This window comes from Necator americanus, chromosome I (genome assembly GCF_031761385.1).
Source record: "Necator americanus strain Aroian chromosome I, whole genome shotgun sequence".
NCBI classification, from domain to species: domain Eukaryota; kingdom Metazoa; phylum Nematoda; class Chromadorea; order Rhabditida; family Ancylostomatidae; genus Necator; species Necator americanus.
Window position 1 is genome coordinate 11,384,580 of NC_087371.1, and position 15,492 is coordinate 11,400,071.

At 39.5% G+C, this 15,492-nt stretch overlaps 2 protein-coding genes across 3 annotated transcripts; both read right to left on the reverse strand.

The window, feature by feature from the left end:
• Positions 1-153: 153 nt before the first annotated feature.
• On the reverse strand, positions 154-2,182 carry RB195_005165 (uncharacterized protein; the record flags this gene model as incomplete). Its single annotated transcript, XM_064177500.1, has 6 exons — positions 154-308; positions 698-756; positions 980-1,032; positions 1,108-1,201; positions 1,861-2,013; positions 2,085-2,182. 6 exons carry the CDS (start codon positions 2,180-2,182, stop codon positions 154-156), a joined length of 612 nt encoding a protein of 203 aa, XP_064034625.1.
• A 748-nt stretch (positions 2,183-2,930) lies between these two features.
• Positions 2,931-15,405, reverse strand: RB195_005166 (uncharacterized protein; the record flags this gene model as incomplete). Of its 2 annotated transcripts, XM_064177501.1 has the most annotated exons (21): positions 2,931-3,013; positions 4,129-4,192; positions 4,256-4,425; positions 4,489-4,591; positions 5,658-5,771; positions 5,829-5,919; positions 6,391-6,475; positions 6,592-6,676; positions 6,757-6,921; positions 6,989-7,081; positions 9,562-9,738; positions 9,831-9,893; positions 10,193-10,314; positions 10,795-10,951; positions 11,014-11,139; positions 11,707-11,821; positions 12,692-12,797; positions 13,278-13,443; positions 13,503-13,671; positions 14,542-14,719; positions 15,318-15,405. In XM_064177501.1, 21 exons carry the CDS (start codon positions 15,403-15,405, stop codon positions 2,931-2,933), a joined length of 2,520 nt encoding a protein of 839 aa, XP_064034626.1. The 2 variants fall into 2 exon arrangements, with proteins under 2 accessions (XP_064034626.1, XP_064034627.1); XM_064177502.1 differs by lacking the exon at positions 15,318-15,405 and having other exon boundaries at positions 14,542-14,693.
• Between the last annotated feature and the right edge of the window lie 87 nt (positions 15,406-15,492).

Here is a 15,492-nt window from a genome sequence, read left to right on the forward strand (position 1 = left end):
CGAAGTTTTAATAAGTCATCTTCATAGATATAAAGATTGGAACATGCAGCAATTCTCCCAAATGTGTGACAAACAACGGAAATAACACTGGATAAGATCCATACAACAGATACCCGTCAAGAAAAACCCCTTCTATGCTAAGTCGGCGCCTCTTCACATGTACATAGAACCATCTGCTGGTCGGATGTAGCCCGTTGCTATCAGTACCACATCAACCACTGTCCACACACCAAGTCCTCCGAAACTGAAGAGCTTCCCAATAGCAGATTTCCAGAGACCAAGATAAAAGCGATCAGCACCGAATCCACCTGCAAATCCCCACGGTCTGAACATAAAGAATGAGCTTAAACAATGCAGAAAAGATCAATATCTTTTCTATTTAGAAGAAAAAGTTATATTCAAAAGAGAATTAGATGGAAATCATCGACTTCCACAGTTTTACTCTCAGTAGTGAGTGCTGGCATTGTATTACTTTTGAAAGTACATATTTGAAACTCAGTTCATCCACAAAAAACCAAGTTGTTCTAAGTAAAATCGACTCATTTGGGAATTTCAGTGGCGATCAGGAAATCTTACTAATTTTACTTCCATCGATCAGGTTCCAAACGATTCTACGAGCTGACAGACATCAAGAGGAGGATATTGAAACTAGACGGAATCAGCCATTCCTCTGCGTGTATGTTAGCGGTTTACTTACCTAGAGTCACCGATAGGAACATCGCCTTCGCCCAGCTGATACCAGAAGACCAACTGCACCTAAACAACGGAGGAATGTACAATAAAATTGATAATTGGCCAGAAAAAGTGCAGGTCCCTATAATATTACATACACATCATACTGAAGTTTATTGAAAATACTTTGGACCATTAAATAAAGAACGCATGAATAGATGATAAAATAATACAGGAGATGAAATAGAAATAAAGATAAGAAAAATATAAGGTCAGAAAGACCAAATACTTTCAGAATGCAACATACCTAATCCGTTTATTGAATGTTCGGCGTCCTTTGCATATCACGTTAGGATGCATCTTAGAAAACAAGCGCATTGTAAGTTTACCGCAATAGTACACTTATTGTTTAAGTGCTAAATTCATGGGACGTACCGTACATTCCGTAAGCACAAGTTGTGTACTCGTTGTTGAACAATTCGATTGCGGCATACAGTCAAAATCTAACGGATCCGATTGCCAGCAATATCTGTACGAAGATGTTCAAAACTGACTTAGAATAAGCTTGATGTAAAAGATCATCAACAGACACAGAACTAATCATATTCGATAAAAATAAGTTGATAGAAAAGTTCGAATAGACGATTATGAGTGAACTGTACTTGGAAATCAGTACAAAATCTAATTCTATGCGACTAAAATGGGGATAAACAACGTTCGCAAAGGAAGCAGCATTATTTTGTTCTTCTTTAAGTTTTCGTTTTTTTTTTCATTCTATCATCATAAAAATACGGAAACGATAACACCGATTTTCCAACAAGGATTGTGCCATCTAGGAAAATTACTTTCTAATCTCCCGATCTTTCAATAACTTCACTGCTCTCCCCGCGTGTTGATAATTTGTTGGGTACTTTTACGAGATAGAATGTCGCAAGGAACAAAAGTGCGACTGCTAGAGTTTTTTGACCAGAAGAAAAACACAAAAAAAAGATTTGGGCTGATGCACAACAGCACAAAGAAAGAATTTCGCTCAAGGGTTTGTATGAAAACAAATGAAGTTGGTTGAAAATTGGCTCAGATATGTTCTTTCATATATTTTCTTCGCTGGAAGAACTTAGACGAGTTTCGGAGATAAAGAAAAGAAGGACAGAGGAAACAAAAGAAAAAAGGTGCGAATGAAACATTTACCTGCAAAATGCTTCCCTATTAACACTAATCTGATTCGCTCCACACTCTTTCACAGAGGTGCAATTCACATAGACAAGATCGTCCAGTTCACAATCTACAGGAAATTTGCACGACAAGCACGAAGCATCTGACTGGCAGTCAACTCGAGAACAACTGAAAGTGAGCATAAAATGCCGTGTTCAACTTCAACATAAAATACGACTCAAACTGGTAAATAGACTCACTGGGCTCGACTGTTCGCTCTTGTGCTCGCAGCCGATCCGATTCGCTTGGAAGCATAGATTGCGACAAATAGGTGTGAAAGGATAAGCAGTCCTCGCATGATCTGTTTGCAACGGCGAGCCAAAAAAAACATTATTTTTAAAAATATGTTTATTATATATTATGTATGTTGTTTACAGAAAGATGGAAAAGAGATTTCATAACAGAAATATTCCCCAGATGAAAGTACACGCGAGAAAAAATGCAAGATTTGTAAGAGGAATACCTTGCATTACTTGTTTACGCTCAAGGACAAATCAGAAAACTAAGAGGCAAATCCACAGTCGATCTCAGTGCACAAATTTACTAGCTCATCTCACCGTATCTGCAGACAAGACAACACACACCACGTCTACATCAAGTTTGCGACTAGCCGGACGATATTTTCGCGAAAAATGCCGGTGTGCTCTAGGATTGGTTCGATTCTTCTCAGATTTCGTACTACCTGCTACCACTTCACGTAACAGTAAGAAGAATTGTGTTTGTAGTTTCATTTCGATCGAAGTATGAATAACGAGGATACGATTACGCGAAGAAAAGGTACGGTATTGTAAAGTCTTTATGCAAGGAATAATATTAACAATTAACAAAATAACAAAGAGAACAAAGGAAAACAAAACAATTCGTGGTCTTAAATACTGTTTTTTTTTCAACGTAGCTTTTATTGAACAAAATATTTGTAATTACGAAAGAAACGAGAAATACTATCCAACAGAAAAAATTTCAACAACAACAAATCAATCTGACCGTTATGAACTGAATGAGTACTGCAAATTCAAGGCGAGGTCTAGGATCACATTCGAGAAGATTCATTTGAGATCAGTTTTCTCTTCCAAAATTTGTAGCTTCCATTTAATCTCTGTGTTTAACGTTGGTGCAATCATTTCAGGTTCTGAAACAGCATAGATGAATTCAAGAGTTTTTAATTATGAACTGATTACTGGAATTGTCTCACAACAACACATAATTCAACAGATTCCAGACATTTTACGAGCGTTCCCCACAATCTCCCACTTCAAAATTCTAAGACTCGTTGTTCATGCGTATAAAACTAGATATGAATGCAAGAGAACGTGGCATCAAACAAAATTCTCAATGAGAGTAATCATTTCAACCTAAATCTCATCATTTTTGTGCTACACCTGGAAGTCTTGGTCCGAAAGAGCGGCCGTGTGAAAAAGTGGATTGCTGTGAACGTGCGAAAGGTAACATCGAAAAGAAAAAAGTAAATCGTCATCAGTCAGAAATCAATAAGAGTTGTCAAACGTCTTCAACATGTCGTCCAAAATTTTATTCATCACTTGAAACGCGAGAGCACAAACGCAGCTCACCACTCTGTACCGAGAAGTGAGATCAAAAGTTTGAAATGAAAGAGAACGAACTATATTAGTGCAACGCTAAATTCCTATCTCTGTCTTGGCTAAAATGTAGTTGGGGGAGGCGGTACTCAACACACTCGACTTGTACTTTGGCACGCAAAAAAAAAAAACGTTCTTAAAGCGCAAAGATCGTTCTTAGCTGTGAAACTCGAATTGTGAAGAAGCTATATCTCAGTCTATTTTCGGATTCCTTGACATATTTTAGCCAACTTATTTTAGTAGTTTAGTAGTTTTATCTTATACTTACTTACTCAAGCCAATTTTAGTCACTTCCAGTAAGCAAGTTTGCAGAGTCTGGTGAAGTTAAACCGTCAGTAGTTCCGGCTTTACCTCCCTTTTCAATTATTACCTTTAGCCTACCTATCATGCATGGATCCTTGAAGATGCTAAGTTTTAGGGTCTCGAATGAGACAGCTATTTACTTCCAGTGTTGATTTGTCGATTGATGAATTCTCGCTTTCTCAAACGCTCAATAGGGGAGAACATTTGAAGTTGGGAAAGGTCTTTGCGCTCGAGGAACTTTTTTTTTTGCGCTCCAAAGCAGCGTTGAGTGAGCCCTCCAGCCCGCCAACACTTTACCCCTCTGTTTTAAACTGAAAATTTACGCCCGTAAATCACGAGGACCTACCAAGTGTAACAACTCCTGGCATTCCACCGCCTTCTGGGAAAACAAATACATCATCTACAGTATACTGAAAAAAGTGAAAATAAGCAACAGAGGAGGATGTCAAAATTATAGCTGTACAGTAACGTACAAGAGCATACAGAGGTCCTGGCAAATGTCGAGAATGCAGTTTTGTCGGCCAAATGTGCGGTCGTCGAGAAATAGCATCACGAATAAAACGATCCATATTAGATTGTAACGAGCCAGCAAGCTCTAACTGATCAGTAATGACCAACGCCGGCAACAGCTCCACCAATTCAGCTAGGATTTATTTCTTACTTTTAAAAGCAATTAATCGAGAGAAGAAAAAGTTATTCAAGATACCAATTGTGTCGTTGATCCACTTGTAATGAGCAGCAATGGCAAGTAGCAGAGCGGAATCTTCGTATTCACCACCTTCTTTCAACGATTGTTTTTTCCTATCAATCTAAAGTGTTTCTACTTTTTCTATTTTTTTTTCGTTAATTGGAAAAAAAACTTTGGAAGAACACAACATGACTTTTCTATCTATGAAACAAACTCAAAGACTTAGCAAGTTGAAATTATTGAAAAATTAACTAATATAATGCTCAGTATAGCCCTAGAATAGCAGTTTGCATATATTTCAAACCTTAAATAACTGCACTTGAGATCATCAGTCGATTTCTAGCATCAAAAATGGTGGGAGGATTCTACTTCGGGAGTATTTTATCAGAAGATAAAAGAAAACACTAGTAGACTTAGTAACACTAGTAGACTTCGTGCGCGTAAAAAAGGGATCGATATAGTTACCCATCATTAGTTTGTCCAAACAACTCCGGTAGTGTCCAGTGATTTACCGAGGTTCACAAAGTGAGTGAGTAGAAGCGGTGTTAGGTTCCTGTCTACGGCAGGGTAGAGCTGTGTCATGGTGGAATGGATCACGATCCAACCTTCTGTGTCCTGGTGGAATGGATCACGATCCAACCTTCTGTGTCCTGGTGGAATGGATCACGATCCAACCTTCTGTGTCCTGGTGGAATGGATCACGATCCAACCTTCTGTGTCCTGGTGGAATGGATCACGATCCAACCTTCTGTGTCCTGGTGGAATGGATCACGATCCAACCTTCGTGTCCTGGTGGAATGGATCACGATCCAACCTTCTGTGTCCTGGTGGAATGGATCACGATCCAACCTTCTGTGTCCTGGTGGAATGGATCACGATCCAACCTTCTGTGTCCTGGTGGAATGGATCACGATCCAACCTTCTGTGTCCTGGTGGAATGGATCACGATCCAACCTTCTGTGTCCTGGTGGAATGGATCACGATCCAACCTTCTGTGTCCTGGTGGAATGGATCACGATCCAACCTTCTACCCTACCGTAGATAGGAACCTAACACCGCTTCTACTCACTCACTTTGTGAACCTCGGTAAATCACTGGACACTACCGGAGTTGTTTGGACAAACTAATGATGGGTAACTATATCGATCCCTTTTTTACGCGCACGAAACAATGGGACGTAATATCACCTGTTTTCTCTTGCGTACAGTAGCTGTTGTACTTGCACGACTCATTCCACTCTTAGTCGATCGTCTGCTTACCATACTCATTGTGCTGCCCGCATCCGAGAACACATCTATGTCCTGAAACACAACAAATCGCGTGACATCCTCAATTTCCTCCCAAGAAAACGTCTGCACCTCTAGATCTCGCCCACTTTCCAGACCATCTTTGATTCTCGATATACGTTCTTCCTTAAGAGATCTGACCACTTCAAGACGTTTAGCGTACCTTCAAAAGAATAAAACCTCTTAAAAGTACTTGATAGTTTGGATGCGTTTGAAGGTACCACGAAACAGGAGACGTTGAGACTTTTCCAAACAAAAAAGAAGGGTTAGGAGTATAGATCACCAGCATGAACGTCATCATGCTCGATTCCCTCCGTTCTTAAAAAAAGGCGTAGGGAGCCAAATGAGCGGACAATCGATGAACTCCTGACTGTCACACCGTTCACTGGCAGACGCGACGACTTAGTTTGCGTGCGCGACGCGTTGTCGGGTGCCTCGTAGGAAAATTTGGTCGCTAATGCCCTTTCTCATGTTCATGCTGTTCTTCAGGACAATTAGGGGGAATTGAGCGTGATCGTGCCCATACTTGTGATCTAAACCTCTAACCCTAGTTTTTTTGTGGAGAGATTCCAAGTTCGTCAACTTTATGATACGCTGCCTTTAAAGAACTCGAAGGACGTGATTTCACTCGAACCTCTCGATTTCCTCCGATTTTGCGGTTATTTCATCGAGGATCCCTTGTGCTCGTTGTTTAACTAGATCGGTCACCATATTGTAACCTTTAAGAGGATTTTGACAAAACGTTATGTTAACAAGCAGAAGTCTGTTCCAAAGTTATATCTCAGCTCAGATCCGAAATGAGATAAAGAAAGTCGAGAGAACTCCGTAAATGTACCTTCGCCACGTTTTGCGCACTCGGCAGCACTTATCCATTCTCCGGCTTTTGCATAGGCTTCACAAACGGAGGGTACAGGAGCTTCCTACGAAACGGAATGAAAGTCACATGCCACCGCAATAGCATATGCAAATCCTACCGCAGAAGTTTATAAAACAAACTAACGGCGAATTCCAGAGCTTTGGCTGCCTCCGTCCATCGACCTGAACCCTTCAGCACTGCGCCAATTCGGTTTAAAGTCGACTTGAACTCGTCCTTCGGAACGTTCGTAGCACGTGCTCGATGCACGTATTGATTGACATCGCGAGACATTTCCAGACAGCGTAAAACCTTGACGAAACACAAGAGAGTTACTTGAATCCGGAAGCAGATATGAATGCAAAGGTAAATGTGTCACCTTCTCGTTGCAATCAGCTTTATCGTACAACACAGCAGCTTCCCGCCATTGAGCTTTTGATTCCAAAACGCCGGCATACAGTAAGCAGACATCCTTAAAGCATTATGTAATATATCTTAAAGGCATCACCCCACGAATCTGAGGTGGTGCAGATTTCAGGTGGAGTATTCGTATACGGGATGGGAGACTATGGAGCGGGGGGTGATTCCGCCAATTTATCCCTAAACGCCATAAAAAACGGCCCGGAAGATGCGGCGCAGTGCACGGGGCTGGCGCGCTCCAATCGAACTCGTTGTAGAAAATAGCGCTCGAAGCCTTATCTTCCGGTCCGTTTTTTACGGCAATTAGGAAGAAATGGACGGAATCATCCCCCTCTCCTTAATCTACGATCCCGTCGTATACAAATACTCCACCTGAAATCCGTATCACCTCAGATTCGTGGAGTGGTGCCCTTAAGAAGAAGTATAGCCACACCTGGATTGAAAAGAAGAAAAGAAAAAAATCAAATAAACTAAGTGTGGATTACTGATCAGGCAACATATTAAAGAGGATAAGGAGGCTATTAATTCTTAGTAATTATAGTTTAGAGAATAAAAAAAAACTTTAGAAATAGATGAATAAAGGAAAAATTAGCGTAGTATGAGCGATGCTGCCTTTGAGAAAACAAAGCGAATTAAAGGCAGCGTATCACGAATTCGACGAGATCGTGTGAGCAAATTTAGAGTTCGAGGTTTAGATTGCAATTATGAGCGTGACCCCATTTAATTCTCCTTTGAATTTGAAAAATTGATTTGAAAAACAACGTGGGAGCTGCTTTAGCTCCTACGACGTAAGTTAAAACTGTCCATCCTTGTACATGGTCCGGTTCCCTCAGCAGCATATTCATTGGTTTTAGTTAAATAGGCTACTGAGGAGAAACCATTGATTCTCTGCCGCTCGCTCGTGGGTGCTGCGCGTTCGGAAGGGTGACGGGTTCTCACTTACTTCATGGAAATAAACGCAGCGCAACGTATTCAGGTAAAACCAATAACTCAAAGAAATCAATTAAAACCAATAACAATGAAAAACCTACTGAAGGGATCGGCATATGTTCAAGGGGATGCCTTCCGTAGGAATAAGCGCCGTTCCCACGATATTTCTCATGATGATTGGGAGAGACTGCGCGGGTAATCCACACCACGAATTCTATACTTCCCACCGAGAAACCAACATCGTCATTTTCGTGATACGCTGCCTTTAAGGAAGGTCCAAAAGCGGCACTCACGCTTAGAAAGATTTTGACATTCTTAGGTATGTTGTTGGGCTTAGAAACTATCGGTGAGTGCGACCAGAAATATTTTACTTATATTACCCGAGACCTGAATGGAGAAAAAAAATTGGATGTGAATGACGAGATCGACGGCGATCCATAGATCCGAATCAATAACGATCAACCAAAAACTGCTGCTCTTTCGTAATTCGCGCTCGATTTTCCATGGTTTCAGAGCATTTTTTACATCCCTTTCAGAACTCCAAGAAACAGAATTGCGCTAAACTAATTTCATTTAGATGCAGTCAGGAGAGATGGTATACGAAATAAGGGGCATTTCATTGAAGTGCCACGTCTTAGTAGGAATTGATGAACGGGTAGCAGCAAAAATCCTACGAGTATCATTTTTGCTTTTTGCCGCGATTTTTTGGTCGCTTGAGCAGCACCCTTTTCAACTCTCATTTTTCATGATTTCCTGATTTTTTTTTCAGAAAAAACTGTAATTTTTGCTTTTTCCTTGCTCAAACAAAACGCGTAAAAGTTGACTGCTGCCAAGACGCAAAAAACGCGCTGTCATCAATGCGTTGACTATGTTAGACTCAATCGAAAGAGGAGACGGGAAAAAGCATCATTTTTGTCGCGTGATGAAAAAGAGGAGCTATTGCTGGCTCCAACACTCCAACGCAAAAACCACTCATTTTTCACCTTCCTTCGCTCTGGGCAGGTCACAGCTAATCGACGCGATTTAAAAAAAGGCTTAATAAATGAATTATTTCAGGAGCAAATCAGGTGCAGTTCTCTTTCTTGTTTTACATCATTTAAGTGTAAAAATACTGTATAAACAAAGAGTACTTTTATCGCCAGTTGCTTTTAGGTTAAGCTGTTGAGGTTCAAGGTGATGCCTTTAAAGTAAATCAAACGTCTTTCCTACCACAAAGTAACAGTAAGAAAATAAAGAAACGAGTGAATGAATAAGTTAGTAAGCGGCTAGCAAGGAGTAGCTGTTGAAGTGCTGGAGTGAATGAAGGGAAAAATGCTAGATCTGTAGGGAATGATGACAATAACCGAAGATCTACACAAAAAAAAAGCTAGAAAGCAGTGAAAAACGAAAGTTGACGTCATCAGGTGCAAAGAAAAAAGTGGTTCAACTTCATCAGAATACACTCATCCTACTTCTTGAAAATATTTTGCTTTGATGAGTCACTGAAGAAAGTGAAAGGAACTATCAGAACAGGAAATAAGAGGTGAAGTTTAACGAAAATTTACATAAGAGACGTGGCTGCGGAAAAAAAAATCCAGGAAGATTCTAGGAATTCTTTCATACCTTATATCTCGATGTTCCTTTATAAATCACCAATGCCGATGAATAGAGCTGTTTGTTCCGGATCAACGTTAAAGCTTCGTTCCATTTCTCATCAAGTCGAGACAGATGTTGGAGTGCACCTCGCCAATCACCACGAACAACGTCTACACGGTACTTCCGATAGTTTTCGGGTTCGACCTGGGTTTATAGACTATAGACTATTCATATACATAGAGTAGTATAGTGAAAATGGAAAACATCTCGATACGCTAAAGCCACAAGTCACAAACCTTCAGCAGCTCATTCAGCAATGGGATGTATTCTTTTGGATCACGATTCGTAGCCTCGGCAACCTGAATCATAGTTCAATTTCGAGGACAAAATTTCATTTGATAGTGGCACAAAGTATAACTATATGCAGAAGCCGAAAGCAATAGTGAACAATTTTGCAACAGAGAAGGAAGCAATCCAGAGAAAAGCAGAGATGACACCTCTCCAAGACATTGAAGCAGGAATCGAGAGTTGTAGGAAAACTGTTGATAAAGAAAACCACATTAGGGGGGACCAGATTTCAGTAATAATGTGATTTTATACTTTCAGAGGAAAAGAATGCGGTAAAACAAAAAAAAAATATTTTCGCTGAAATACTTGCCTGTGCAGTGAGATACAGATCATAAGTTGACAGTGCAGCATCGAAAAGTTCTGTTTGTTTCACAAAAAATCCGACGTGGTGAAGCCATTTTCGCAAGTAGATGTCGCGTTTCTCAGTTGGAACTGAACAACAGGGACTGTACGTTTACAGGTAACGGCAGTCAATTTTAAAAGATTCTAAGGTTCCAGTAAAGTAAAATCGTTGCAAAGTAAAAATCTTGATTATAGAAAAAAAAACAGCTTTAGCTCTTGTAATGCCCCTTACCTGTCTTTAATTGTTGCTGTTATTTCTATGATTCAGAATCACTAGTTTATTCTGTATGTTTTTTTCAGCCCTTTTTCTTCCGTCTTCTCCCTTTCATGCTCTCTCAAAGATAATGAGAACAGGATAAGTTGAAGGGTATCTTAAGATTAAAAAAATAAGATAAAATTTATCTTTGGGGATGTCGTGGCTGAATCAGAAACCTAAGAAAAGAGGTTGGGACAAAGCGAAAATGATAATGAGTAACTAAGCCCACCCTCACAACCAAAAAAGATCAATGAAATTGTTACAACTGTCTCAAAGTACAAAAAATCCCTCACAGAAATTCAGGCAGTACTTACGCTCATTTGTGTGTTCAATGATGAGACGTAGGGCTTCCTGGACTCGCTGAGGCGTTGCTTTCAAAAGTGCGGACAAGGCGACAACGAGCATATGTATGCGACGCTCATGAGGTAAGGACACCACTTCCTTGGTGAGCAGATCCGTGATGCAATTCACCTAAAATTACAACTTCCACCCTTCAAACGTAAAAGCACTCAGAAATGCGAAAAAAATAAAACCTTATCGTCCATAGGCACTCCATCGCACCATTCACTGCACTGATTATTCAGGGCCGCGATTAGGAGATTCACTAGATCCGGATCTTTAGCCGACCTTATAAAGTCACCAATGTGTTCGAGAAATACCTAAAAGAGAGAAAGGTCACCAAATGCAGAACTTCGGCATCCAAATCAACCGTGTAATTTGTATTGTAAACAAGAAATGATAGAAACAAGAAAAAAAGTTTTTTTCTTGAAACTATTCAACTTGATTGTAGCATTCCACTACCTCACTGAAACGGATCTTCAGATCATCCGATTGCGAAAAAAAAAGCATTCTTTAGAAATGAAATCAAAAATAATGGATGAGATTACGTAGATACATCTCCTTCTTTAGAAAAAATTTAAAAAATAGGAACAAAGAAATAATATGATAATTTTGAACTACACGCAAAATCGGCTGGCCAATGGAAACTGAATTTTCGTATTCAACGGAAAATGCGTCTAAAAAGGTGAATCTCAACGCTCTTTCGACGTGTCCACCTAATTCAGTTTTGTTTTAAATGAAAGAAAAGTTAGGAAACTAATATGTTCACCATTTTTTGAGAATCAAAAGCTTTTTTACACATAAATATTGTCAGAAAACTCAAATAAGGGAATAATGGGGATTCCATGAAAATCGAACAGTTCACATAAAATAACAGAAAAACATACATTTGGCCTGTAATCAACGAGGAGGTTCATGTCAATGCGATGCTTCTTCATTTCTTTCAAGGCTTTCATGTACTCCAATTTGTCGATCAATTCTTTGATCACACGTATCACGAAGCTAAAAAAATCACATAAAGGAAAGCCGAGATGAAAAGCCAAGAAGGTGTAGCGCAGTCGGTAAGAAGTTTCGATGTGGCTGCAGCATGATCGATCAGAGGTTCGATTCCACCTTAGTGCCAACCAAGCCTTTCGTTCCTCCGGGGTCGATAAAATGGTATCAGACTTAACTGGGAGAATAAAAACACTGATTTGATACATTGGTTAGCCCCGCAATTCATTGTACAGGCTACTTATGCGTCGTAAAACTCAGAAGATTCTGAACTGGAGTGAACGCGCTGGCGAATCCGAGGCGGATTGATTAATGGCAGAAACTTTATCCACACTTTAATAGTGTATGAGTAGAGTTGCTTTCGTAATTGCGTATCGTACCATAACGTAAATACGTACGATCCATCCGCAGGACGTACACAGGAGGCTGACAAAACCTCAAACAACGACGCATCTAAACCAATATGGAGGGCGTTACTCGACAAAATAAGAGCCGTTTGAAAGAGAAGAAAAAATGTGTCAAAACCAAAATTTGAGCAAGTAGAAATGAAATTGGTGTGGGCACAAATCTACGAGAAGCATCATCGCAACCTAGCTCTAGTGTAAGGTTAGGAGATGGTGTAGTTGTCTAATTTCTCGAATACACATGAAACCATCTTCTTGGAGTTAGAAGCATGAACCCATACAACCCCAACGTCACTGCAGTTCATTCCTTCATAGCTTATTCTCCAGATTTTTCAGCGATAAGAACTCCCAAAAAAATCATGAAAATTTTAAGATGAAGCAGTATAACACCATTTCGTCTTAGTTTCCTCTCAACCACGAATAAAAAGTATTTGAAGTGTTTTTTTTCTCTTTATTTCTTAAAAGAAGAACTCACGGTCGTGGATGAATAGTTTCAAGGTTGCCTCGTGGCATTTGCATTGTTACACTTGTACTGGATGTTGAACAAGCGATGAGTTTGCTTCCAAGCTCCACGGCTCGCTCTGAATAGAAAAACAGTCATACAAAAAAGTCACACAATGGATGGATTTTCAGCACTGATATCGATTGTCCGGGAACAAGGAGATTGAGGTCTCAATGTTCGGGATGCGACTAAAGCTACGTACAATCGCTGAGAAATCGTGTTGCAAGGTTACAGACAGATTAGGAAGTTTTTTTTTCCTCTAAATCCAGCCAAAGTGGCTCATATGATATGGTAAGAAAACTTAGAAACTATCGTCACTAAATTTCACCAAGAAGAATACATGCAAGAATGCATAAAACATGAACACAAGAGCAAAATTGCGAAGGACCCAAAACGCAAACCAAAACCCAGTCATGAAAGAGGTGAAATGTGCCGCTATTCCGCAAGCTGTTTTCTTTTTTTTTTTGTAGTATTTAGAGATTAGATTTGCCACGGTTAGCATAAAACAACAGCGAGTTCAAATTTCCATTTAGAAGAATAAACGAGAAGAAAAATTCACCTTTATCCAGCTGTCGCCGATCCGTCAGTGACACCAAATGTAATTTGTGCTGCAAACTAATGTAGAGACAAGTATCTTCCGAAACCAAGTATGACGTCACTGAATCAGAAATAAGCCGATCGTCAGCATAGAGCTCAAAATCCGGTGTCAACACCAACATATGTTCCTGAAACACTCAAGTTCAGGGAACTTCTAATTTCATGGATTAGACCCAAACTAATTTACCTTAGCGAATTTCACATCATACTTATCGGCTGATGGAAGGGATTGTATATATTGAATTTCACCATCGTTCAGTACTTCTTGAAATCTTCCTTCCGCTGTAGCCATAATCAAAATGTTCGATACTGGATGGACCCCCATCCAAACGACACGGTTGTCACACTTATGGAGGCTGGAAATAACCTAACCTCACTTGGGAAAGGAGCAGAGATAGATGACGCTAGTGTATTTCTAGGTTTTTTTTTTATTTTTGGGATCCAGACACGATAGAATAGCCCCATGATAATGACAATTTCAAACAAAAAAAAGGACCTGGAATAGCGTTATCAAATCGAAAAAGTTGTTCCTTGAGTAGCAATTCTCTGAGCTGCAGGATATTTTTAGCAGCCATTTTAGTCCAATATATTCTTTCTAAGAGAAAGACATTTTTTGCGTCTTATATTAACTTCATTTCGTAAAGGGTATGACCCATAAGCCAAGAAAGAGCAAGATTAAAAATTGACACGGTGTTTCTTCTTCCTCCAGTTCATCTGTATAAGAAACTATTTAAAAAAAAAAAACGAGGAAATTAAAGCAAAACTTGAGTCTATTGATTTTTTGACCCAGCAAAAGATCGATCCAATTGCCTCAAAAAACAAAAATTCCCCCTTTGTGATTGAAAACCTGTTTTGAGATGTGGCTATGGGGTTTCACACCATCACCGGTCGGCGTCAATCCGCAACTACAACAAAGGTATGAGCGTTTTTCTTGCTTTGAATACCATTCTCCAATATTACCGTTATTATTATTGTTATTATTACTTATATTTATCTTCAGAGTTTAAAGTGAAATTCAGGAGAATTTCCTTTTCTTTCATCTCGTTTTATCTTAGTACTTAGGATTGAGGCGAGCCTCGAAATAAGTCGCATACATTTTTTCTAAACGGTAATTTTGACCTTCCATTCAAATTTTACTTCTGATAAATAAGAGCGGTTCTTCGAAAGCAAAAAAAAACATGTCAAACGTAGAATGCTATGAAAGAAAACGCAGAGCAAGGACTCACACGGTGATCTCACCAGACTTCACACAGATCTTCACGATTCGATCACCTCCACCATGTGCAACCACCACCAGATCTTCGTGATACCAATTCAGAAACGAGAAGAAACGAATCGATTCCGTGTTTACCAACTGATTTGTACTGACCAGATCCATACTTTCTCCACTTGGATCTTTCGCATCTGGAGAAAAAAAAACATGTGAAAAGTGTGGCCACGATGGTCAGATTCTTGTGATGAGTGAAGTAAAGCTAAATAAATCGATAATAGTAAACAAAATAAAACAAAGTAAGAAATGATAATAGAAAAATAAAAAATGAAAAATAAAATCAAATGAATTAAGTACAAGACCCTGTTATAGAAGTTTTCTTCTTTTTCTCCCTCTTTTATATTCAAACCTTTTTTTTCGAAGATTTTAACGTTATGAGTATAGTTTGGTATGTGTTGAATAATCCCTAAGCTGTGTGAAATATCACCCACCATAAATACCGCATTTGCTCTTAATAACTTCAGAAGAGTGTAATATTGGTGTAATAAAGAGAATATTCTAGATAATCTAGATAAGAGAAAAAATATTCTAGATAAGAGAAAGATAGAAAAAAAGGGGGAACCTAAAAATTGAAGTGTCGGAATAATTAGCAAAAACAATTTTTTTTCTGAAAAAAAAATCCACATCTCTGTTGCTTCAGTGTTCTCTTTTTTTCTTCAACAATCAACTCATTATTTGTGGTACTATGCCCGTTTCTATAATGAGGTCGCTGAGTGTCCTGAGGTAGCGTACTCCTCTGGGCGTGCGATCTGTCGCTATGGCCATCGGATACCCCGGCGACGACCTCGCGACTATGCGAATACCTCGAAGGGTCTTCCATCACTTAACTCATCGGCTATGCCTCTGTTACCAGTTTTACGCTCTCTGCCATAAATGTCCTACCCTCGTCTATTTATTAATTCCTCTC